The 26,208-nt window shown below is 42.7% G+C and overlaps 1 protein-coding gene across 1 annotated transcript; it reads right to left on the bottom strand.

Annotated features, from left to right (window-relative positions):
- Nucleotides 1-344: 344 nt before the first annotated feature.
- LOC148030564 (uncharacterized) lies at nt 345-3,454 on the bottom strand. The gene is made up of 3 exons (XM_087686914.1): nt 3,117-3,454; nt 2,629-3,019; nt 345-2,543 (listed from the first exon to the last, which is right to left on the bottom strand). Exons 1-3 carry the CDS (start codon nt 3,312-3,314, stop codon nt 1,489-1,491), a joined length of 1,644 nt encoding a protein of 547 aa, XP_087543040.1. The 5' UTR covers nt 3,315-3,454; the 3' UTR covers nt 345-1,488.
- Nucleotides 3,455-26,208: the final 22,754 nt, after the last annotated feature.

Below are 26,208 nucleotides of genomic sequence, written 5' to 3'. Positions count from 1 at the left end.
ATGAATCAAAAAGATGAAAATGGACATTAATTTGATAAGAATGATTACAAACTTCTATATCATGCTAGAGCATATTTCTACTAGAATCTTAAGCATGAGTGTTGATTTATATTTGAAGCATATATGCCACAGTTGTACCGTGCTAACTTTGTTGGTAATTCAATTTATTTTCTATTGAGATAATCCAAGGCACCAAGTTCTTTTGGCCAACATCCTTGAGAATGAACTTTGTTTTCAAAACCACTTTAAAAGTTGTCACATGCACGCCCTTTGTTTCTTCATAACTAAACAAGCCAAGTAGCAGCATTCTTATAAAGTAACTCAAGCAACACGATGTTGGGGAAAATAATGTTGACATTCAATTATTTAAATAGAGCACATAGATTGGTTGAGCCAACATCGAAAGATTTGGTGTCTGATGCAATATGTATCAACTGGCTCCCTGGTTGTTGAAACTTTACCACAATCTATGGTAGGTATTGTATTTTACATTATGTATGCTACAAATGGGTTATTTTCTTCATAACTCAAGGATAAAACTCCTGCATGACTTCCTTATCCACTACTTTTGCACCTTCCATGGCAATATGTGAAGCTAACATGAAATAACCAATTTAGATTCCTTATTTATTTCTACTAATGGGGATTATAGAGTTTGCAACCTCATTTGGAACTACTCTAACATTCCTATATGCAAGTAAACAATGCTAATAAAAAGTATTATTGCACCTCAATTTTTGGGGTGATTCAACTAGGTAACTACTATGTACACATACAAACAGCTCAATTTGCTAACTAAAGAGGATGTCTAATAGTAGCTAGCATTTTCTCTTTTCAACTCAAATATTTACACTACAAATAAGGTTATGTAGCCCTAATACAAGGGTTCATATACTAGTTGAGATGATTGTCCCCCAAACTTACTCAACTTCCATTGAGGAATGCTTCTAAATCTTAGGCGTTGATGTTTGTTCTTAGGTGCACAACACTATTAAAAATTTTAGAAAATTGAAAACCTAATATAGGATGAAGTTCCAGGCCTTCCTTTTGAGGCCCATTAAGGGGTACCAATCAAGAACTAAGAACATGCTCAAAATCCTTACACAAGGGTTAACTATACATCCTAAACTTGGCCACCCCCTTGCTTTGAAGCACTTTCAAGCATGTCCACATTCAACACCCATGACATCATATTTACTCTTACTTGTCATTTGCATGCTTGGTAACTACAAGTAGGCAACAAGATTAGCATGCATGTTGACTAGAGTGCCTCGCCCACCCTAGACGAAACACATGCCATGCCAAAAATTATGTGTTGTTCTATTCGTTATACACGAGTCATAAAAACAAAATATGTGATGAATTAGGCAATGTAAGAGTATGATCCACATAGCAAGGTTTACTCAAAAGCCTATACAACATTTGTATCGAGTACTATCCAAATTCCAAAGAGAGTCTCGTACTACATCATCCTCAAGGGTGTGCTGCTCATGAGTACAATACCAACATCCTGAGTCTAGAAGCCAACACATGTGTCACCACTGACCCGTTGGGAAATGAGAGAGTGAACTGGCGCTCCTCATTCTCACCGCTATATGCACAATCAGAAATAATGCAGATGCCCCTGTAACTCTCATCATAGAGTTGCACCATCTTGCCAATCAAGATAGATATCGTTGTATGTGGTACATACCGTAAGGTAAGGAGAATCAATGCATGGCAAGTGTGACATGAAAAAACAACTGAAGGGTCCACCAAGAATGTTTTGGTGCAGCAGTGAGGACAATATATGTGTGGTTTTGCATTGAACCTAACGCGGCCCCTTCCTCGTTGATGCTTGCGTCTCAATACACCTGTGGTGTGGGGATGCTTCGGTTGCGAGGAGGATCCACATTCCTCGTTTGGTTGAGGATGGTCACTCTTGCCATGTCCCAAGCGTGTCTGTGTGACATTTGCATGGACTTGATAGATCCCACCCTTCGTAGGCATATCAATCTCATGTGGGGTAAACATGCGAACAAGAGACTCCCTTGCACTTTGCAATTGGTGCATACAAACTTCCCTTTGTGTTGAGGTATAGGACGAAACCTCAACCTCAATGCGTTTGAGGAGCCCTTTGAAGTCCTCAATAGAGGACACAAGATCCTCTTTCTGCACACATCCATCGGTGCATGGCCTCTCCAATACTAGATTTTCATCACCATAAGGACTATGTGGTATGCCGTCAAAGGCCCATGCACTATCGATGATGGGCAGAACCTCATGAAGGTGAGGAAAATAGCTCCTCAAGATGAGCCGCAAGCCATAGAGATGTTTACAATTTGCAACCCAATCAACACAATCACAATAGTTTGCTTGCACACTTACATTATACCATTTGTCTTGTTGTGTTGCACTTGCCATTTTGAAGAGCATGGTTTCCTCATGAATGACTTGAAGAGACAAGGGATCGACCTTGTACCACTGGAGTATCCTCTCCCCTGCTGCCAATCTAGCTGTGTGGCTCTTGCTCGACCCATAGACTTTGAAGCGCCTAGAGTCAACTGTGAGAAAATAGTCCCTTTCAAGAACATAATGTATCACAACAAAATGATAAACAACATTCCAACTCAAAATCAAGCACATTACCTATCTCCTGCTTCTGTTTGAAGAACTCAAGTGCGGTTCCACCCATTCTCAATCCTGATGACGAGTTGCCAACAAGGGCGTGCAATAGATCCAATATAGACATGTTGATCTTGGCATCAAGTAGAGTGTACTTGATGTACTGCCATAGTCTCTTAATTAGATTGGTGGTGTCAACATTACCATGTGGAAACATGCGACCAAACTTGGGCCATCTTGTACGCCATATACAATCTTTTCCACACCATCCATTTGTAATGTATCGTACCACGTTTGGATGAGAGGAGTAGCGGTGCAGTAGCTGCTGAAATAACTCGTCAAATTGCAATTCTATTGGACATTGCATGAGATTGGACAAGGATGCGAATACTTGATCACGCTCATCTAATGGAACCTTGATCCACGAGCACATGGGACATTAATTACTACCAAGCTCATTGAAACACATGAAAGGTAGTTCTTAAAATCAAAACAATCATAGCAATGTGTACCTGTGGGAGAAGATTCTCAACCCAAGCCTTCTTTGTATGGAACCAACAAAGAATAATATGGCATGCAACTTGGTGTCTAGTGCCATTGAGATAGTTGGCGGTCCAGCAATGAGGATCATCGAAGACAACCTTTGAGAGTGCCTCCAACTCTTGTTGAGACTTATCGATGACAAGTGCAGAAGGGCAAATGTCACCCATTCTAGAGGAACTATTTTCATTGTGATCTGCAAAGCGATGACCTCTTGGTTCAACCCATTGTCACATGTGCACAACATAAACCAAATAGGAATGCCCATTCCATGTTGGTTTGGTAGAACCGCTGCATAGAGAGGAAGGCCAAACACATTGGTCTTAAACGTGCTATCAATCGCCCAGGCACTGTTCTTCGAAAACCTCTTGCTCATTTCTAGCATCCATTCATCTTGGACAACCAATATGAATAGTCTATCCTTGTCCTCTTTCGCATGTGGATTATACGGTTGGCAATATAGCATCTAAAGGACCCAAGATTGCTTTATCAAATAGATGTACTAATCACTATAACATATAAATATCGAGAGAAATATGACAAGTACCTTGTTTTGGTCTCGTAGACGAATCGCTTCCAAGTACATCGCGGTTCAATCATCCTTAGAAAGTTTGCCTATAATATACCAATAGCATTGATGGTCAAGGTAGCCCAAGACCATCGAACAATAACTTAAAAGATGAGAACATACCTTCATTTCGCATTTGGTAAGATAATGTTTGCACCTCTTTTGGAATCATGAAGAACCTATACGTTACACGATCTAATGGAGAGGCATTTTTGAAATGAAATTGCTCTTTCATCAAGCTCATCTTGGCGATGTGGCAGCATGTCCCCACGTCAAACAGATCGTCCTTGCAGCAATCAACTACACATGGATGCACTGGCAAGTGATACAAATCACTACGAGAACCAGGTGTATGGCCCTCATGTAGAGCATGTACTCATAGAGTAACCTTGTGGAGACCATCTTTATACTCCATTTGCACCTTGAATGGGCAACCACATTTCTTCGAGATTCTCAATCTGCAAATTTGGGAGCCTTTACGAGTTGCGCTGCCACCACGATGACATGCATATTCCACTATTGTCTTGCCTAAACCATGCGTTTTGGTTGAGCGAACCTTGACTAGCCTGGCTTTGTGTTGAACCATGATCTCTTGAAGTTAGCACTCCACAAGAGATATGTCGGAGGTAAGCTCCAAGATAGGTACTTTTCCGTCAAACCCATGGGGCTTTGTGGATGCCTTGCAAGTACAAGCACCGATGAGCTCTTTCACATAAGCAAGAGGGATGCCATGCTTTCTCATATCCATACACCAATTGGATTTGATGGAGTCCACGGTGGCATTAATGCTTGCGTGAGCATCTGTAACTCTGTTTATGTGATTTGTAGGGAAAATACGCTCCCATTCCTCTATACATGTAATATACAATGATGGCTCCGATTTAAGGGCTAGTACAACTTGTCCATCATCGTTTCTTCCCATGCAAAGACTTTCTTTGATCCTTCTCCACTTCTTCAGGTCTAATAGCTCCCTTTTATCGTATTTCTATAGCACCCCCAATGTGATGGCTTTTTCTCCGTTTAAATTACTTACCATCAATCCATAGCTCTCCCTGTCGAATGAAAAGTACTTTGATGAGGTGAAATTAAGTGTGCTTGGTGCAATGCCGCTGCTTTCTTGTATTGTTGAATCATTGCCTTTAGCAAAGCACTCAATCATCTCAACCGCATCACTTGTTGATTCATCTGATGTTTCTTCATCGGTATCGACTTCCTTAATCTTAGGATCACTCTCCATAATCCATAGCCGTTGACTATATAAGCACATATCATCTATATATCACGAAAACATCATCACAATGTCGCAATGCATCCATTACAAACATAAGAGAAAGAGATAGAGCTATGTGTACCTTGATGGGAAAGCCATGATTGACGGATCACGAAGATTTCAACTTGTGATGCCCATGTATGGTTACCATGCGGACCTCAGAGCTCCTGCACAAAGATTCCTTCAATATGCATTGCATGCAGATATATTCTGTGGGTAATACCAAGAGTGTTTTTCGCATCGACAGTTTCGCGCTTACCCTGTGGCAAAAAGATAGCCGGGTTTACTATTCGGGTTGGGTTTACTTTTGGTCCACTTTGGAAATCATACGAAGAAGGGACTCCCCACCCCGCTCTATTGACCATGGGGTGCAAATGTCTTGTGTGACTTCCCTCAATCACCCCTCATGGACCATATAATAACCCGCGCCCCACTGCATCTATTAATCCGAAGTACCCCCCCCCCCCCTTTCGTTGTTGTGATGTCTATGCCTCATGCCCGACGAAAATTGTGGGCCCCATCCACGTACCGCGTGACCTGTCAAATTGACCGACAGCCCCCCTTTTCCGGCGGACCAGGTTCCCTTTAGCGTTGGACCGAGTTTACTTTCATTGGCGGGGTTTACTTTCGTGGGCCGGGTTTACCGTGGGCCAAAAGCAAGGGTCCATATCCTCCCCGCGATCCACGGCCCCCCCTCAACCATTGATCCCAACTCAAACCACCCCGTGGCACATAGTCCTGAGGGAGGCCCTCTCCCACCATTGAATCTCTCATCAATGCGACTCTCCCCCCAATTTTTTCAATCCTAACCATCATATCCCATTTAATGCCAATGCTGAAAATTGTTGTAATAGAAAGGAGGGCCCGGGGGTGGAGGGATTTGACAGCAATCTTTTTAGAAATTATAAGTGTAAATTGGGTACCATGATCAGCGGTTGAAGCTCCGTGTTTTCCTCCCTCCCGGAGTGGTTCCTCCTTGAGATTAGCGACTTCATCTCCGTGACGGTGGCTCGTCCTCCTCGTCGGACCTCCTCCTCCTTTCCTCCTGCTACTGGCATGGATGAACCGGGAGTTGAGATTGAAAACGTGGAAGCACAAACGAAAGGAATTAGTTAGACAGGATAGGTGTGGGCTATGGTGAAACAAGCAAGCTTCAAGAGACCGATGGATGTTGTCGTACACTTGTCGATGAACCTGATGCTAGAGATAAAGCCCAAGAAAAGGACGAGAATAATGAAAACAAGGTGTTGGCTGTCTTGAAATAGACGCCAACATCAAGTGCCTTTTGGGCTGCTTGTTTGCCTTGGTTGGAGGTGATGTTGGGGCTGCTATTGGTGTGGGTATTGGGGTTGTGATATAGATGGCATTTATGGGGCTATTCTGGCAAGGAAAAGCTTGAGTTTTGCCTGCCCCTAAACAGGAGGTATTGCTCTCCACAGATGGCAGCTATTTTCAAATAGCCTGCTATCCACTACTATTGCCTTCTCCTGCGGCAATCTCTTGCTCAAATTTTAATGCTCAGAATAGCCTTGAACCGGAGCTGAATGTTGGGTAGAGTTATGGGCTGATTTCTCAAAGGATTAGACAAAGAAAAGGCTTGGAATTGTTACCCACAGACGAGGTATTGCTATCCACAAACACGATTGCTCTCAAACAGCCTGTTGTCCACTACTTATGCTCCCTCCTATGGCAATCTCTTGCTGAGATTTATTGCTAAGAAAAGCTCAAGGTTGGTGCTGAAGGTTGGGGTGAGATATGGGCTGAATGTTCAGGGATTTAGGTGAAGAAAGGGCTGGTTGTTACTGCCTCAAAACAGGCCTGCTGCTATCCACAGGTAGGGGGACTACTCCCGACGAGAGTAGGTGCCTTCTTCTCTCAGAAAGCCTCTGCTGTAGGTGAAGCTGTTGTCCCTGATGCTTCTGATGATGTCTAGGTTGATTATGATTTGAGGTTTGGTTTATGATTTCTCAGGAGAAAGCTTGTGTTTGCCGTCCATAATTAGGGTGTCTGTTTATGGACAGGTAGTTAGGGGGACTGCTCTTGATCAAGAGAGAGAGTAGAAGCTGCAGAGAGAGAGAGAGTAAGCAGCTTCCACAGATGCAATGCTGTCCACCACTAAAGTATTGTTCCTACTTTGTCTAATATTGAATATGGGGCTGAAGAAGAGGGTAACTAGCAGGCGAGTCACGGGAGAGAGGATGAAGGAGACAAAGCTCCTGTTGCCCTCTTGAAACAGGCTTGTTGTCGTACTGTCCTACTCCTGCCTTGTCTGTTGCCCACGATTTGGACTTTCCTTCTCCCAGAGGTGATGATGATGATGATGATAACGATGATGATGATGAGAGAGGTGTTGGGCAAGAGATGAAGCAGCAAAGATTGAAGAGAAGCTGTCCAAAATAGGTCGCGAGCAAGTACGCGCCTTCTACACAGGAAGGTAGTATACGGCCTGTTGCAGGTGTTGAGATTGTTGTTAATGATTGGGCTGGCGCTTGTGCTTATGGAGGTGATGAAGTTGATGTAGATTATGCCAAGACCAAGCCCCCAATAGCCACACTTACTGCTCGTGACTTGCAGAGAGAGAGAGAGAGAGAGAGAGAGAGAAGGATAAATCACAATCTTTAAAGTTTAGTGACTACAAAAAAAACTCAAACATGTAAATTCTCTATTTTTTAAAAGAAAAATAAAAGATATGATCTTATGACTACTAATCTTGTTCGCATTTTGGAGTTGGTGAGATGCACCCCTTCTATTCTCTTGTGTGAAACATGTAAGTGGCCTTATGCTCAATGTACCCTTGGTCTTGCAATGGCACCAAAATGTTGTACGCCACATGTTCAACGATGGGATATCGGACACCCTCTTATCAATTCAAGAGGTTTGAACATGTGGCACGTTGGCTAGCTCTCGAGTCTCACCTAGCCTCTTACATATTGCAAGAAAATAAAACCATTTTAGTGAGCTCCCTTGGCCTTCCTTCAAGAATAAAGGCAGCTCTTGGTAAGCTCCATGAACCAAGTGTGCATCCACTTTCCCTTTGCACCCTCTACAACTTTCACATGCAAGATAGAAGCACGAGGATAGGCATGAGAGAGCGCTCAAGAGAAGGGATGGAAGCTTCACCCTTGGTCCCCCCCCCCCCCCCCCTTCTTCATCACTCAATGAAAAGCAAGAAAGTGAGAACAAGAAATTAGCATGCATATGAATAGCCATTTCTATTCTTTTTAAACCCTTTTATACCAAAAAGTAGGGCTAGGATTTTTCCTTTTCCCATGGGCATCCAACCCATTTTGTGGCCTAGAGATGGGTCTTCCCCCCCTTGCATACTCAAATCCATGTTCCTATGCTAAGTGCTACAAAATTTTATTACAATTTGCATAGGAGGGAGCCTGGCCCTTGTTTACAACAAATGAATTCTTTTTCCAAGGCCTAATAATTTCAAAAAAATTTGTGGTTTCCATGTTCTTCTCTCTTCATGTGTTTGTGTCTCCAACTAGTTGATATTTATGATAAACATCATTGCCAATCCTTCCCTCTCAGTGATAGAGTAATTTTAGTATGGATAAGTTATCAACTAGCAAAGCTCATTAGGTAATTGAGATTGTGTTCTTAAACTTGGCACAAAACTACCCCCATGGCAAACTTTGAACATCTATGTGCACATAGAAGGTCAACTCCCAATCTGGGGCTCATAAAGTTGGTGCTATTGACAAAGCCTTTTTAGCACTTCATAGGCATGTTGGCATTTATCAATCCAATCAATGATTTGTACAAGAGTTAAGCCATCAACACGTAGTTTAGCAAAAACCTTCAATAATACCCATGTGACAAAGAAAACACTAAACTTGTAGTTCATTGGAGGTGGCAGGTTGACAATAATTCTAACCCTTGAGAAGTCGATTGTTTACAATGTCATTCTTAGAAACCATGTGCCCCTCAAAGGGTTTAACAAGAGAACATATTGCCTACAACATTCAAAGACAGCTTCGAGCTTTTCTTGGTGTTCAACCCACTTCATGTGCTTACAGAGATAGTCTGTGAATAGTTCCAATACGTGCATGAAAATCCTGCACATGAGTTGTTGGAAAATGGTAGGAGTGTTGGTTAAGCCAAAGGGTATTACAATGTATGCAACCACTCGCCATTCAATTGTAAATACCTCTTATGCCTATCATTCAGATGAACTTGCACTTAGTTATAACCTAAAAATCCATCAAGAAAGCTATAGGTCTCCTTGCTTGCAACTCTTTCCAACATGTGTTCCCTATATGGCAATGATGGGTACTTGCCTCTCTTCATTACTACATTAGCTTTTTAATAGCTTATACACACTCTGATTTTTCCATTCTTCTTTGTCATGATCATGATATGTGAAACTCAATCCAGGTGCTCGATTTCATAAATGAATATTATGTTTAGATGTTTGTCTAGTTTCTATTTGATAGCATGCATATGGTTAGGATTCATCGCATAAGGGCATTATTTCATAAACACCGCATCTAGCACCATGGGAATCATATGGATGACGATGCTACGATCTATGCCTTTGAGCTCTTCGATTGACTAGGTGAATACATCTTGAATTCTTTCAAGAGATTTACAATATTTGTTTCTTCCTTGCCAGTAAGATTGTTGGCTATAAAGACTACTCTAGACTTCTCACCATCTTTGGCTAAATCGACTTTCTTTACTTTTGTTAGTCCTTCTATTGACTCATTGGTATACCCTTGAAGTTTTCCACCTATCAGCACCACTATCCAATCTACTTTCTTGAACTTCATAAAGCATTTAGGGAGATGTTGAGGGTTTTCTTGTTTGTCATAGTTGGACTTTTTGTCTACATTTGGCAAATGGCTATGTAAGGAGTAGAGAGGAAGAGATGAGGGTTATATAGTTTTCATAGATACATACACTCAGTTGTTACATAGTGAAGATACACTATTTTGGTATTGTCACTTGTGGCCATGGTTATCTAGTTTGAGCCTTGTATTTTTTTGAGCAATACTCTATATGGTCCTTATGGTCAATCCTTGTATGTATTCATTATGGTCAATCCTTGTATGTATTCATTGGTCTGAGTCTTGTCCATTTTTCTTACTGTCTCCTAAGGAGACTATGGTGCATTGTATGGAACTTCTAAACTAGACTTACAATGCATAAGCAAAAATGTCTATCCAAAAAGAAGGAAAAGAGAAGGGCAAAAATGGGTAAATATGTTGATCCAAAGTGGCACTAGGTGAGAGAGGCACAAGTGCATCTTCAGGATGTTGAATCCATAATACAAAATGAGTTACATAACTTCTTGAGTGCAAGCTTATCCACTTCTCCCATGTATGTTAGGTCAAATAGAAATTGAGTGCCAAGGGCATCATATCAAGAACCAAGTGGCACTACTATATCTTGCTGAAATGCAATATTAAAACTACATTCATGAAATAAATCACTTGTCCTGACGATATTGATGACTTGCATTAAGAGAGAAATCAAGAAAAAAAGGATAGCTCCAAAAACAATGTTGCATCGTAAGAAGGACCACAAAGCTTAGAATAATGTAGAATCTTCTCATGGTATTCAAGCAACATAAGGCCAAATTATCTAGACTCACTAATGTCTTAAAGCAACCATGATCGTATCGGGAAACATTTAGTGCATGCATTATGGAGGCAACTATCTCCCATTTGAGTGTTTTGGAACTCCTCGAGTTTTGTTAACCTTGGAATGACACAAGGCACAAACAGAACATCACAAGGCACAAAGAGACTTATGAAGGAGCATAAAAAGATAGCTTGTTGGAAAAGGCACAACAAGAAGCGCAGGAAAAATTTTTAAAAATCAAGAACAAGACATGCAAGAAATAAATCACATTTTGGCCCCTTGTGAAAGACCACGAGGCTCCCTCTTGTGCATGTTGTAAATGAAAAGGTGCATATAAAAGAGCTATGTGAATAGGAAAAGAATAGGAAAGAAAGTGGAAAAGAGGACCAAGGCCAGATGGTTGGTCATGGAAAGGGTTAGGCGCGCAAGGGGAGAAGGGCATGTATAAAAGTTAAAAAGTGAATGGATAAGCTCATTCTTGGTGTTTGTGCAGACTAGCTCTCTTCTTGTTCTTATTCTTGCTTTCTTCTTGTGCATGAGAGAGGGAGAGAGAGTGTGTGAGAGAGGGAGAGTGTGAGTATGTGAGAGTGAGGGACCATGGAGAAGTTCTTCTTCTCCTTCTTATTCTCTTCTCTTGTGCTTGCATGCAGTTATGGATGTTGGAGGTTGGAGCTTGGAGATGGAGCTTGCTTAAGCGAGCCTCTTGAATCATAGAGCCATCAAAGGATTCAAGGAAGAAGACTATAATGATCGCATTCAACAGTAAGCTCACTACATCCTTGTGTGAGAGCATGCATGGCTATGTGAGAGGTAGCCATTACCACTTGCTTGAAACACTTGACTTGATAAGCGGTCCTTCAAAGGAACTCGACAGTTGCTTACAATAGCGAGACATTTTGGTTTCATTGTTGGGACCAATGGATTCAAGTTTGAGTGCTTGCATGCTCCAAATTGAGTAATGGAGTAGGAGTTTATCTCCAAAATGATGCTTGATATAAGTATGAAGCGAGGGAGTTGGAAGGTGTTCTCACAATCTTGACACAAGCGAGTTATGAGGGACAAGTGAGAACATCACAAGGCACAAAGAGTTTGTCAAGATTGTGGGAGAGAAGGAAGGAGTCTCACTTGTAGCTTTCTCACTTACACAATGGGGGATACACACAAAGGTGGAGGCTGAAAACATTTTTCCTCTTCTTAGTTGTGTAAGCCAAAAAGAACTCTAGTACAGAGAAATAGAAGAACCCTATATATGGGTCTCAAACCAAACTCAACTAACTAAGGTGGCATACTAACTGAGCCACGAACTAGAGTAGATAAGGATAGTTGCCATCTAGCTATTATTCATGGCCGGTGTACCAACCTCATCTGCAGAGCTAACAAGTCGGTGACATAAATGCACAATGGTCACCCTGGCATATCACGAGTGGAGCTCGATATCTCAACACTCCCCCTCGAGCTCAATCCCAATTCTTGCACACCAAGTAGGTCTCTGAACTTGCGCAGCTTCTCTGCGCCCAATGCCTTCGTAAATATGTCAGCTACCTGATCCTCTGTGCTAACATAAACTAGATCAATAAGACCTAGTAAAACCCTCTCTCGCACATAGTGATAATGCACCTCAATGTGTTTTGTTCTAGCATGATAGACTGGGTTATTGCCAAGTGTATACTACTCATGTTGTCACAATAAATGACAACTGGCCCATCTGTAGGTTGATGCATATCATAAAGTAGCTTATGCAACCAAGCTACCTCACATATAGCCATTGCTGCACCCCTGTACTTAGCCTCTGTGCTCGACAAGGCAACTGTAGGCTGTTTCTTGCTGCTCTAAGTGACTGCAGCACTCCCAAAAGAGAACACATATCCACTGGTAGATCGTCTATCAGAAATACTACCAACCCAATCAGCATCAGTGTATCCATGCAACTGTATTTGAACCCCAGTCTCATAAAATAGTCCATACTGCAATGTGGACTTCACATACCTGAATATATGTCTAGCTGCATCCAAATGCGGTTTTCTTGGAGCCTACATAAACTGGCTGACCATTCCAATAGCATAGCTCAAATCTGGCCTGGTAATAGTCATATAAATCAAACTTTCTACTATGCGTCTGTACATAGTAGGGTCTTCCAGAAGCTCACCTGCATCTGCACTCAACTTCACATTCTACTCCAAAAGAACTGAAATAGGCTTACAACCTGTCATCCCATATTTGGACAGCATGGCCAATCCATACTGCCTCTGCAAGAGCCGTATCCCACTTGGTGATCTAATCACCTCAATGCCCAAGAAATAATGCAGCTCTCCCAAATCCTTCATCTCAAACTTCTACTTCAATAGCATTTTCACATAAAGGATATCTTCATCACTATCACCTGTCATAATCAAATCATCAACATAAATGACAAGTAGCATAATACCTTTCTCTATTTTTCTCACATAAAGTGAGAAATCTGCCTTGGAAATCTGAAAGCCAATAGTGACAAGATACTATCCTATCTTATCAGACCATGCTCTAGGTGCTTGCTTCAAGCCATACAAGGCTTTCTTCAACCTGCAAACAAACTCAGGATGAATAGCATGTATATAACCTAGTGGCTGCTCCATATAGACCTCTTCTTGCAAATCACCATGCAAGAAGGCATTCTTTACATCCATCTGATGTAAAGACCATACCTTTGATAGCAATGACTGCTCTTACGATTGCCATCCTTGCAACCGGGCTGAATGTTTCTTCATAATCAATGCAATATGTTTGTGCATACCCCTTGACTACTAATCTTGCCTTGTATCTGTTCACAGAACCATCTGCATTGTGCTTCACCTTATAAACCCACTTACAACCAATTGCATTCTTATCTTTAGGCAAAGGTACCAATTTCCATGTAGCATTTGCTTCCAAGGCATCCAATTCTTCATCCATGGCTTTCTCCCATTTTTCTTTTCCCATGGCTTGCTCAAAAGAAGTGGGTTCTGGTTCATGTATCACTTTGACCATATAGGCATAGTGAATGGCTGTAAATCCATCATATTTCAGCCTATCCACAGGATACCTAGCTCTGGTAGACCTGTGCAAAGTAGATTCACTTGCAGGTGCTCTTAAAGCATCCCTGGTCTTCCTTACTCTAGGTGTAACAATAGAAGGAATACCCAACTCATCATCAATGCTCTGTTCTGAGCCACTAGATTCACCATCCACATAAGAGTGACCTGCATTCACATCAAACATGGGCTGATCTACTTTCTCTTTTCCTTTTCGTGAAACCTGCATACCACTATCTGCATTGCTTTGAGGAGATTCTCCTGATCTCAATCTGCCTGTCCATGGCGAAGAATGTGAACCACTGCTAGAGGACACTCCAGGTCCACTAATATTTTGTGACTGTTGTGCTGTGAATTCTGTGCAGCATTACCATTTTGTGCACCTACATCATCAATCACATTTACTGGTTTATACCAGCTACTCGTCTCATCAAAAACATCATCTCTGCTCACTGTAAACTTACAGTAGAAGGGTTATAGCATCTATATCCTTTCTGTTGTGCAGAGAGTAACCAATAAAGATGCACTTCTCAGCTTTTGGATCCAACTTGGATCTCAACTCATCTGGCACATGAACATAGGCAATGCAACCAAAAAATTTCAAATGAGAAATATCTGGTTTTCTACCAGTATACCTCTCCTCTGGAGTCATCCCATGTATTGCTGCAGTGGGAGTCTTGTTCATTATGTAGACTGCTGTAGCAACTGCTTCAGTCCAGTAAAAATCTAGCAAGTCTTTTTCGTTGAACATGGCACGAGATACCTCTCCAATATGCTTGTTTTTCCTTTCTGCAATTCCATTTTGTTGTGGGATATGACTGCATGAATATTGTTGCTTTATGCCATGCTCCTGCAGGAACCTTGCAAACTCATTTGAGAGGTACTCTCCCCCTCCATCTGACCTTAGGCATTTTATTTGCAGGCCTGTTTCTTTTTCAACCATAGCTTTAAAAGTTTTGAAATGCCCAAACACTTCACTTTTCTTTTTCATAAAATACACCCAAACTTTTCTACTATAGTCATCAATAAAAGTGACAAAATAATGACAGCCTCCAATAGATGCAGCTTTAGTAGTCCACACATCAGAGTGGATTAATTCCAATGGCTTCTTACTCTCTTGAACATGTCTAGGAAATGGTTTCCTTGCCTGTTTTCCAAATTGACAGGCTTCACATACCTTATGCATTTCTGCAACCTTGAATTTAGGCAATCCTGTAACAATATTTTGGGCCTGCATTGATTTAAGTCACTGTACATTAACATGACCAATGTGTTTATGCCAGATATCAATATCTGCAACTACACCCGTCCCATGTGCAAACATTGCTGCACTCAATTCAGGCATGTCTGCATCCAACGTAAACATTCTGCCCTTCTTCTTTCCTTTTGCTATCAAGCGACCTTTATTTTTCATATCCTCAACAAAGCATCCATGAGGATTAAATTTGACCTGCAAGCCCTGCTCAACCATTTGACTAATAGAAACCAGGTTTTTGGTGATATTCGGGACATGAAATACATCCGATAGATATTTCTTTTTCCCATCTTGCATAGACAAAGGAATTTTTCCAATCTGCACAATAGGATGTGTAGTATCATCACCAGTCTCCACAAATCCTGGTTTTTCCATTTTCCTTGCATCCTGCATCCATTCTGCATGACCTGTCATGTGGTTTGATGCACCTGAGTCAACATACCACACATCATTGCTTTCTTCTGCACTTGTCACAGAATTGGTCATGTGCTGCACCATAAACAAATGCTCATTTCTGTCATCACCCTGTCTACTAGAAGATGCATAATTCCCTTGTTGCAATTTTCCATTCATGATGTCATTCTGCTTTTTATAGCAATCTTTAGCCATATGACCCATTTTACCACAGTAGTAGTATTCAGCATTGCTATTTGCATTTTGGTCTCTTTGCCATCCACCACGACCTCTTTGGCTCCCCCTGCCTCTAGAGTTACCACGTCCTCCTCCATAGGATTGGTTTTCTTGAGTTTGCTGCATATTCTGATTTCTACCACGGCCTCCTCTACCTCTGCCTCTACCTCTTTCAACATTTGAGTAGAAGAAAACTTCTTTTAAAGTTCCTCCTGAAGAAGATGCACCACCATTTCTCTGTTCCTCAGAAATTAGAAGAGCAATCAACTCCTCAAAATCAGGAAATCTTTCACGGATGGAAATGGATGTTCGGAACTGTGCATAATCCTTTCCTAGACCATTCAAGGTCACAGAAACTAAATCATCATCTTCCACTGGCGACCCAATGGAAGCAAGTGCACCTACAATCTTCTTCACCTTCATGTGGTAGTCATTGATGCTCATACTTTCTCTTTGCACATTGTGCAACTCTTGCTTGAGCTGCATTTTCCTGGCTTGCGTATTTGTGCTATACATTTTTGACAAAGTATCCCATGTCTCCTTTGGCGTACTTGCATCCTGAATATGCACAATCATAGAGTCTGAAATACTGATAGACAGCCAGTATATAACTTTTCTGGCTCTCTCATGCCATCCTTTAAATGCCTGCATTTGCTGTTGATTGGGAATATCAGGAAGAACTGGTTCTTCTTCATTTCCTGCAACGAATTCCCAATATCCTTTTCCCATAAGGAAATTCATCATTCTAAACTTCCATGCTTGGAAATTGTTCTTATCAAGCTTTTCAGTGACAATCTGTGAAAGAGAATCAGACGCCATTACAGAACACTGCAAAAAATTCTGTCACTGCAAAAAACACAGCTTCAGCCTCACAAGGGCAATTCTGCAAAACTGATGAAAGTGGTATTTGACCACACATTCACTTCCTAGTGACGATTTTGCATCAACAAGCAACAAGGATGATTCTGTAACTCCCAATGTCTCTGCACACAGGCATACGATGCAATTTCTACATTAACTTTTCACCGACCTGTAGAATAGTGGTCGCACAGCAAAAAACAGGGCCTTTTTCTGAGTGCGTGCGGAAAACTTCCGCCTCCAAAACAGGCCCCGAAATGGCCTCGAATAAAAAAAATAGGGCAACCAAGGGCTAAAGGCCTTTCCCGCACCATATACTGCTCTCTTGCTACACTGCGAAGGGCGTCTCAATCTGAGACAATGCACTCTTGCACTTTCCAGCTGTGCTACCTATAGAGACTTGCTCCCAAACTCGAAAAATGAAAGCAACACTGGTCCTCTTACCAGAACACCGCGAACTTGGTTTCTTTCTTGAGCTCCTTACCACGAACCAGGCTCTGATACCATGTCAAGATTGTGGGAGAGAAGGAAGGAGTCTCACTTGTAGCTTGCTCACTTACACAATGGGGAAATACACACAAAGGTGGAGGCTGAAAACAGTTTTCCTATTCTTAGTTGTGTAAGCCAAAAAGAACTCTAGTACAGAGAATTAGAAGAACCCTATATATGGGTCTCAAACCAAACTCAACTAACTAAGGTGGCATACTAACTGAGCCACGAACTAGAGTAGATAAGGATAGTTGTCATCTAGCTATTATTCATGGGCGGTGTACCAACCTCATCTGTAGCTAACAAGTCGGTGACATAAATGCACAACGGTCACCCTGGCATATCACGAGTGGAGCTCGATATCTCAACATAGTTTAGGTATTGGAAGATTCAAGAACATTAGTTAGATCAATGATAGGAAGTTTTTCATTAGTAGGATATGTCAAGGCTTGGGAAATAGGGAAAAAGACAGAAAAGATAAATTTCTGTAACAACTAGGAAGGAAAGGAAGTAGAGAAAGAAAGGAAAAAAGAAAGGATTATAGTTAGGCACATGTATGATTAAGTGAATCATTGCCATCAAATTTTTATTATTCGACATGTTTTTTCCACTACTCAAATGATGTCCCCCAGGCCTTGGATGGCTGAGTCCTAACTAGTACTCGCAACCGAGTCGGTTCACTCAGACACCACGAGTTTACTCAGACAACCCAACCGAATTGTTCTCTGGACACATCTTCTTACACTTAGATGGACTAAGTCAAACACGCCATTTAGATAGGTCAAACCTACCACTCGAACGGTTGAATTTGGAACTCGAACGGTCAGAGACCTGCAACTCAGATGTCCAAATTGGAAGATTTTCAGGACTAGAACACATTTTGAGGGACCATCTAGACCCCCCAGATATATCAAAGGCTATGAGCTAAATATCGAGTGACCCTAGCTAGATCCTAGATCTACGAGTGTGACCCTAGAATTGACCAACATCAGAATCTACCCCTACCAGCCCAAGAATTGACCAAATCAGCCAATCACTTGCAACTTACTACCCAATAGAGACACTATTTGACTTGCTTTGTGAGTGTGTGAATGATCTCATTGAAGGTTTCATAGTGTATTATAGGTATATAGGTGTATGAGAAAAGTTGAAAGCTTGATTGTGCACAACTCACCTTGCATTGCACCATTCGAGTGTATGAGTAGGTATAAACTGCAAAGTGATTTCATTAACAAGGAACACACTATTGGGGAATTAAGCTAAGAAACAAACCCACTAGTAAGACTTACAACATCCTTGGGACCATGGGGACAAACCAAGACACCCAATATTGAGAGGTAAATATCCTTAAACCACCTAATACCCGAGTGAAGAAAGAAACAAACCACAATTAGATATGTATTTTTGGCCAACCTAATCACCCTCATTGACACTTGAGTGGTTTGAAGACTGCCAATATGGTAGGGGCTAGTACATAGCAACTCATATCACGATACGATCGTTTAAAAAAAAAGCACACCACGGGAGATCCGTAGATGAAATCATAGTTGATCTTGAGGAGGAGAGGAGGCTAGAAAGAGTTGCCTTACAACACTTAACTACAACCAGAGGAGCAATGTGCTTAGAGACTACACTAGGAAATAGAGCTTAATGAGGTCCAATGGGTTCTAGACATCGTAGGTGATGCCAAGAGGCATATTCCATGGTGGATTTCGTGAGGTTTTTCGGTGGATTCCGTAAAACTATATTTATTTTTCGGGGCTCGTACACAAGGCGGATTCCTCGTGTGAGAAGTTGACAGGAACGCCTGCCCTTTTTGGGCGTCATGTTAATTTAATGTGCACATGGGTGATTCCACAGTGGGGATTCTGCAAAATACATATTTAAATTAATGGATGTTTATGAGTTTAGAGTGCACTCATATTAAATTAAGGTTAGGATAGAGTTCCAATCTATTTAATTATTTTGTATCCAAAGACTGCTAGGTATTTACTTTTGTGGATTTTATCTTATTATTTTTTAACAATTGTGAATGCTTTAGTTGATGTGTAGAGTAGGCAGCGGTGGCGTTGGGAAGCACCGGAATATGGCGTGTATTCATATTACCTAGAAGAATTATTATTTTTGATGGGGGCGCACACCTTATCACTAAAGGTGTGGCGCCAATATTTATTTGGGCATATTTATTTATTAAAGCACTTAACAGATATTTATTATTTTATATGCCTATAGACGCTCGGTTTAAATATTCAATTATTTGACATTGTATTTGGGCACAATCCGATTTTTGGACGCCCAAACGCTTTACTCTTTATTTAGGCAAAAGCAAACACAAAAGCCAAAAGCATGCTAATTGTAAACTGGGTTATTTTTTACCTTCGAGATTAATAAATTTACAAATACATGCCTTGTGAAGTGCTCACACAAGGCATGGGAGGAGATTGCACCCAATTTGTCTTTTTGTCTCATGTTGTGCAAACTCTTTTTTTGCTTTAATGAAGCTTTTGTAGAGTTCTTTGTTCTTGGGGACCTTCCGGTGTTCACTACGCATGCATACAACATTCGATTTGCACACCAGTAGTATCAGAGCGAAGATGAGATCAAGGGCTTTTAATCGCTTATCATCTTGCGTGAAGGCGAAGCTCTTGAAACGAACGGGCTCTATAGACTATCTCGTGACGAACCATCAATATCAGCGTGTTCCTGGCAATGAAGAACCCCCTGCCGCACTCTCAGATTATTGTGAAGGACCTCGCTCAGGAGGTGGAGGATCACTTCTGAAGCCCCTTTGTCAATACGTTTTTTATCAAATGAAAATTGCTGAAGTTCATGTTAATTATTAAGCTTAATCCTTAAGCTTATAAAGATTAAGCTTGAAAATTCTTCAATCTGGTAACACGGCATGTACTCGCTGCTGTAGTCATCGCCGTCAAAAAGCTACTGTCGTCCTGTCACTGAACAAACAATTTAGTTAAGCTTTTTATATAAAGCTTTAAGTTTTAAGCCTTACTAAGGCTAAAGACTCAATCTTTAATATCTTCCATAGTGGGAGTTCACATTGAATGAATCCTGAACCCGTTTTGAAACTCCAACAAGCCTTTGCTCACACTTGCAATTTGGCAAAGTTGATTCACAACAAGCAGGCTGTCACACGTAGTTTATGTGGAAGAATTTTTCGCTTGGAAGAAGATTGTCATCAATTTCCGTACCCATGAAAGAAGCAAGATCGTAAATGCAAAAGCCATATTATAAAAAAAAGCAAGCCTTGTTAGCCCAAATTTGAGCTACACTCATCCTTCTAATGAGATTTCGAGTGTGTGAGGTTGTTTGAGATTTTTGTAGGATGTCTGATCAAAACATGGAAGATTTTATGGGCAAAGGTGATTTGCCAGAGCCAACTATGGAGCAAAAATTGGACCTAATTATGATGCAACTTCAAGAAGAGCAAAGAGCACGTCAACATTTACAAGCACAACTGCCTACACTTCAATGATCCACTATTGATCAAGAAGGACCACAACTTGAAGATGTTATTCGACGTACGATTGATGCGACACTCAATGCACAGTCTCTCAGGAAAGAAGCCAAGATAAGTAAAAGAAATTTCAAATTCCATACTTTTAATGGGCAATGTGATGGAAAAATTGTTCTTTGTGGGAGCTCTCACTCAACCGCCAAGACCCACGGACTGCCTATTGTTTCAAGCGTTCCAAGCGAGCTCTAATGGCTACCTCTCACATAGCCGACGCGCCGTCGATCCTATGAGTGTAGTGAGCTTACCTTGATGTCGATATGAGTTGCCTTCTCTCTCGCACACACTAGTAGCTCCACGATCCTAGATGCTAGCTCAAGCATCCTCAAGCCTCCTCCATCTCCAAGCTCCATCCACCATAGCCACGCGCACAAGAGAAGAGGAGAGAAGAAGAGAAGAGGAGAGGATGAAGAGCTTCACCCTCTTGATCCCTCACTCCCATACACTCACTCTCTCACACTCTCACACTCCCTCTCTCAAGAGCACACACAAGCAAGGAGAAGAGAAGAAGAGAAGAAGAAGAAGAGAGCTCTTGTTAGCCACACACCAAAGAATGAGCTTCCATTCACTTTTTGAACTTTATATATATAAACCCTAAAACCCCCATGGGCGCCCATCCCTTTTTACATGACCAGCCATTGTGGCAAGGCCCCTTTTTCTAATTCCCTCTTCTTGCTTCATGCCCTAAGCCTATACCCGGCTATTCTTTTACAAGTGGCATAGGAGGGAGCCTGATGCTCTTTTACAAGAGTTTTTAGAGTTTTTGAGGCACCTTTCCTTAAAATTGCTCTTTTTGCCTCAGTTTAGTTTTAGAGGCCGCCTCTATGCCTTTGCTCTTTTTCCATTCTTTTTCCGCTTTTTCATTCATTCTTCGGCCTTCTTGACTTGGGGTTAACATTACCCCCTCCGAGATGGGTGCCAGGCCCATGGCACTCTTGGCTGCTGTTGGGGTTTAAGAGGCCATTGGCAAAGTAGTCGTGTGAGGGTAGGGCCACGTGTAAACCCGGGTGCTCGTGGAAGCTTGGTAATAAGGTTTGTTGGAGAAGCCAAATGGATAGCAAGTGGATGACCGGGGCCTTTGAAGTTGGTGGTTTGTCGCCTTTGTGATGCCTGGAAGGAAAATGTGCGGTTCTCTACCTAAGGGGGTGTCGATCTTATTGTGTAGTGTATTGTGTACGTGTTGGTGGAATGGGGAGTTGGGTCTAACCACAAGCTAGCCTGGGTGATGTCCCACACTTGAGGAACCCATTCGTGCAAAGGGAGGTGCGATGCAAGGAGCTTAGGGTGACAGGTCTAACCATAGGCGAGTGGTAACCCCTTAGGTATGTCCTGTCCTTGATGGGCCCTAAGCGTGAAGTAGGGGAGCAAAAAAGGGCTAAGGGGTTAGGAGCTGGGCCAGTCGACTGAAGCCGACGGGCATGCCTAACTTGGGGACCCCTAGGTGCAATGATCGTGCTTTATGTGGTGCTAAGTGCTTCTGTAAGGGAGTTATTTTGTCCATTTTGTGCGTAATATTCCTCTTGCTTTTCTTTGTATGTTTGTTCCTTTTAAATATATATATATATATATTAAATAGTATTACGCTAGTAGAACGATAGCTTGTACCTAATTCTCCTTATCTGATTTAGGCGGAGAAGGAGGTCGGATGGATTTGCTCAAAAATTGATGGCTTTGCATGTATCCTTTGAGATTCATGCGAACATGGAGGGAGGCGGTGGAGAGGAAAGGATGGTTGCATCTAGTGAACTGGCTGTCGTTCATATCCTCTATGAGAGCTAGGCAAAAAGAGGGGAGAAGGCTAGCCCTCATCATTAGATGCGCCATGGCACATCTGTCAATGGCGTTAGGGTCAAAAAAGAGGGGAGGCAGGCCACGTTCTTGTGGGGTTGGGTCCTGCTTGAGTAGTAACTTAAGTAACCTAAGGTAATTACAAGTAGTTACAAAGGCTAGATCAGAGCATGAAGAGAAATCCGCGAGGAAACGCGTCATGGAATCATTTAGGCTTCTCGAGTTGAAGAGGAGGGCATGTTCGAAGGAGGCAACATTGGATTTATAGATGATAGGAAAATCATGACGTCCATGGAGGGTGGCAACAAAATCCACACCTACCCTACGAGGGTACGCCATGAACGTGGGGTCATTCCTCTCGTAGAGCAAGGTGTTGCAAAAAGCCATCCAGGTGAGTATACTGATGTTGCACACTTGCCTCCTCCATAGGGGTTGCTAGTTGTATCCCTGTACAGTATGTGGCACTTCAAACACTTTGTTTTGCCAAAAATCTGCTTCTTCATTTCCCCACAGAGTGAGGGTCCTCTCCCTTTCTTCCAGCCACTTCTGTCCCAGTCGGCTGCCAATCGCAATCGCCTCCTCCATCACCTTGAGCTGCAGGACCCTCCGCAGGCTATTGGGCATGAGGAAGCTCCCAAATCACCAGCTCCACATGGAATCTAGTAGGGAGGCCATCGGGGCACGGTGGGAGGAGTGCGAACGGTTGCATGACCGGTTTGGCTCTTAGTTGCTTCCTGGTTTCTTCAACTAACTTTCTCCGTCTCTCCCTTAGTGCGGCTTGTCTCTCCGCGGATGGATCAACCTGTTTGCTGTTCTTGGATACGCGCCGACAAGAGGGGGGTTGTGGGATCACCTCTTCTCTGAATCTCCCCATAACGAATTCAAGCTTAGCCTCCTCCCCTTGCTGGTCTTCTTGTTGTGCTCCTTCTTCAAAGCCCATTGCATCAATTTCCTTGGGGGTTAGGCCGGCCAGTATAGCAGGTATTTTCGTTGCTCTTCTAGGCTCAGCCTAACCTCCGCAGGTTGAGGTGGCATTTGCAACCTGCATGCAAAGCTCTGCGTGCAATGCTCAGTTTTTTTTGTACCACATCCAATGACTCCTTTTCCTTTGGGTGGGTCATGTCCATTAATGTATTAATGAAGGTCTTTTGCTGGGCATTGAAGACTGTCTGGGCGGCTTTTGCTTTACTCTCTGTGAGGATTTTTTCTTTCTCCACCAAAGCGATGCGCCGTGCCAGTGTTTTCACCTTTTTTTGTTCTGCGCTGCCCATTCCTCTGCTCTCTTGTTCATTTCCTCCATGGTTTCTCCCTGCTTCTGTACCAGGGTTACGAGCTTCTACTCTTGGGCGTTGAGTTCTCTGCTCATGTTCTCTTGCTTTTTCCTTCCCAAGTGTAGCTGATCCATCATAGACTTGATCTCCTTTTGCTGTTGCTCCCTCTCTTGCTTTCTCTCCTCTTCTTTGGCATTCAATTCCTCCATCATTTGCTCGATGTTGGCAGTTTTCGCCTCCAATTCCCCATGTTGCATCAGGAGAAGCTTATACTCTCTCTACATCTGTATCAATTCCTGATTCTCATCCTCGAGCCATTGCTTGTAGCTCTTCTCCATGTCCTCCCTAGCCTTTAATTTCTGTTTGAGGTTAAAGATCTGTAGTTGCTGCATGGCTATTGTGAGGGTTTTTTCAAGCTGGAAAGCAGCTATCAACTCCTTTTCCGCCACCAACTCAGCCACAGCCATCTTCTTTTCCTCCTTAGCATTCTCCAATTGGGAGAGCAACTCAGCAACGTACTCGTCATAATTGGTTGGTGGCGTCACTGTTGTGCGGATTGGGGTGGTCGAGGCTTCCACTCTCTGATGTTTTCGGTCCTGTCTCGACTTAGCATCTGCGGCTAGTCTCTTTTGCCACGTGGCCGTGGTCTCCGTACTCTTTCCTTGGGCCATTTCTTTATTGATAAAATATTTCATCCATGCCACGAAGTTGGAGACCTCTACGCTAGTGGGGATGCTAGGGGTGAGGGTGGTTGGTTTGGTGGGGGGCACTATGAGGGTGGGGATAGGATGGAGAAGGTCCTTGCCTTTGCCTTCAAGGATAGCGGGTGGTGTGACTTCTGCTACATGCGTGCTAGAACTAGGCCCTTCTTCCCTCAGCGGGCTCCAAGCGGCTCCTAGATCATCGGCCATGCTTTGCTACTCAATGGACCGTCATGTGGCTTCGGTCAAGTCCTCCTCCTCCTTCCTTCTTAGTTCCTCTTCTTCCTCAGCAGCTCTTCTTTGCCTTTCTTCTTCATTTTTCCTATACTCTTCCTCCACTTTCTCTTTTTTTTCTTGTTCTTTCCTTTTCCTCTTCTCGGCCTCCTGTTTTGACACCTTTTTAGCCCTGTTGATTTCTTCCTTTGATTTTTCTTCTTCGTGTTTCTTCTTCTTCTCCCTCTCCTTGGCTTCCTTGAGGGATTCTCTTTTTGCCTTTTCCAAATCCTCTTTCTCCTTCTTGCGGCCTTCATCCGGCTTCTTTTTCTTTTGTGCCGTCTTCTTTGTGGGTTTCTTGGCTTGCTTTTTGCTCGATTGTTCTTCTTGTTCCTCCCCTTCCTTATTACTCTCAGTCCTGTTGTTGGACCTCTCTTGGTCCTAGTGAGGGGGTGACTTGTCAGGCGTTTCTCCTTCCCCTTCTTCTGCATCTTGTGTCTCCTTCACTACCTCCTGGATGAGCGCACTCAAAATGCTTCCATAGGCAATAAACGAGGCCTTGGATGAGTTCTTCTTTCTTTTCGTGGCCTTGGAAGCTGGGGACTCCCCTCCTGCTGGTGTGCTTCCTAAAGCTAGTGCTTTAGCTGCATGGTTGATGGTTTTGCGTACATATCCGCGTTCCAGTCGACTTCATGCAAGGTGTGAGCCGCTATGTTCTCCAGCACGCACAGGCATGCTGATTCGATGCATTAAGGCTTTGTAGTGCTGGCTGGAGAGCACGTGTACTAACTTCACTTGCAGTCTGGCTTCCGCATCAGGAATTTCCTGGATGCTGATGCCGTCATTAGTTAGCACATCCTCCTTTTTCATTTTCAGCATGGCATACACATCCCTCTTATGCTTCTTCTCTATCTTTGGCTCCAGTCCCAACGCCTTCTTCACCAAGGCTGGGTTTAAATGAACCTATACTTGTTTAGTATTTTCTCCCCTTCCTACCGTGACTGTGCCGCACTCCACACACTTCGTGTGGTCAGGTTCTTGCGCAAATTTCTCGAGGTACTTAAGAGGTTGCATTGCTCGATGACTCTCTTGGCCGATTCCACCTTGGCCACAACACCCTCTACGTTGTGATTGGTTCGGAACTTGAGTTGGTTGTAGACGCAGCTTTCAAGAGTGATGCGGTATTGCACTCTTTCCTCCTCCCTGAACGAAAGTCGGTGGGTGCGGTCTTGCTATGACATCTTTTGTTCCTGTCATAATTCTGAGCTTCCATTAGTGCTTCCAAATTAACAATTTGCTGGAAAAGTCATACTTAAAAAGAAAGACTCTATATGTTGAAAGCATTAAAATCCCATCCAATGTAGAATCTTCCCTTCCGACTTTAACTTTTTGCCCTTTATTTCAAAGTTCTCTTGCCATTTTCCTACCTCACCCCCGATTCATCTCACCCCCCTCCCCTCCCAGCTTGAGAAGAATCCTTCCTAGGATCGAAGGTTTTGGAGATCGAGGACATTCTGCAATGGCTCTAGGAGTTACCGACGTAGGAACCAAGTGTAGAAATCGGGGTTGTACTCTAACTGAACTTCACGGTCTAGATCAAAAGGTCAAGTGCCCATGTGTGTGATGTAAGTGAGAACATCTGTTAGAAAGTCACCGAAAGCAACGCGGCTAGCAATATATAGCTCTTCCTCAGTTAGTAGGCGATCAAGGTAAGGGTGTCCTTTGATGTGCTCTTTCTGGTTAACACTCTATACGAGGTTGGCGCGACATAAGTGGGATCATACTCCGTTGTTTTGATTGGCGGGCACTGCTCAGCATTTGTCATGACTTGGCACCCTTCTACTACCCAT

This window comes from Lygodium microphyllum, chromosome 10, assembly GCF_053477565.2.
Source record: "Lygodium microphyllum isolate KBCC chromosome 10, Lygodium_microphyllum_v1.1.10, whole genome shotgun sequence".
Classification (NCBI taxonomy): domain Eukaryota; kingdom Viridiplantae; phylum Streptophyta; class Polypodiopsida; order Schizaeales; family Lygodiaceae; genus Lygodium; species Lygodium microphyllum.
This window is presented reverse-complemented; position numbering and strand designations above follow the sequence as displayed.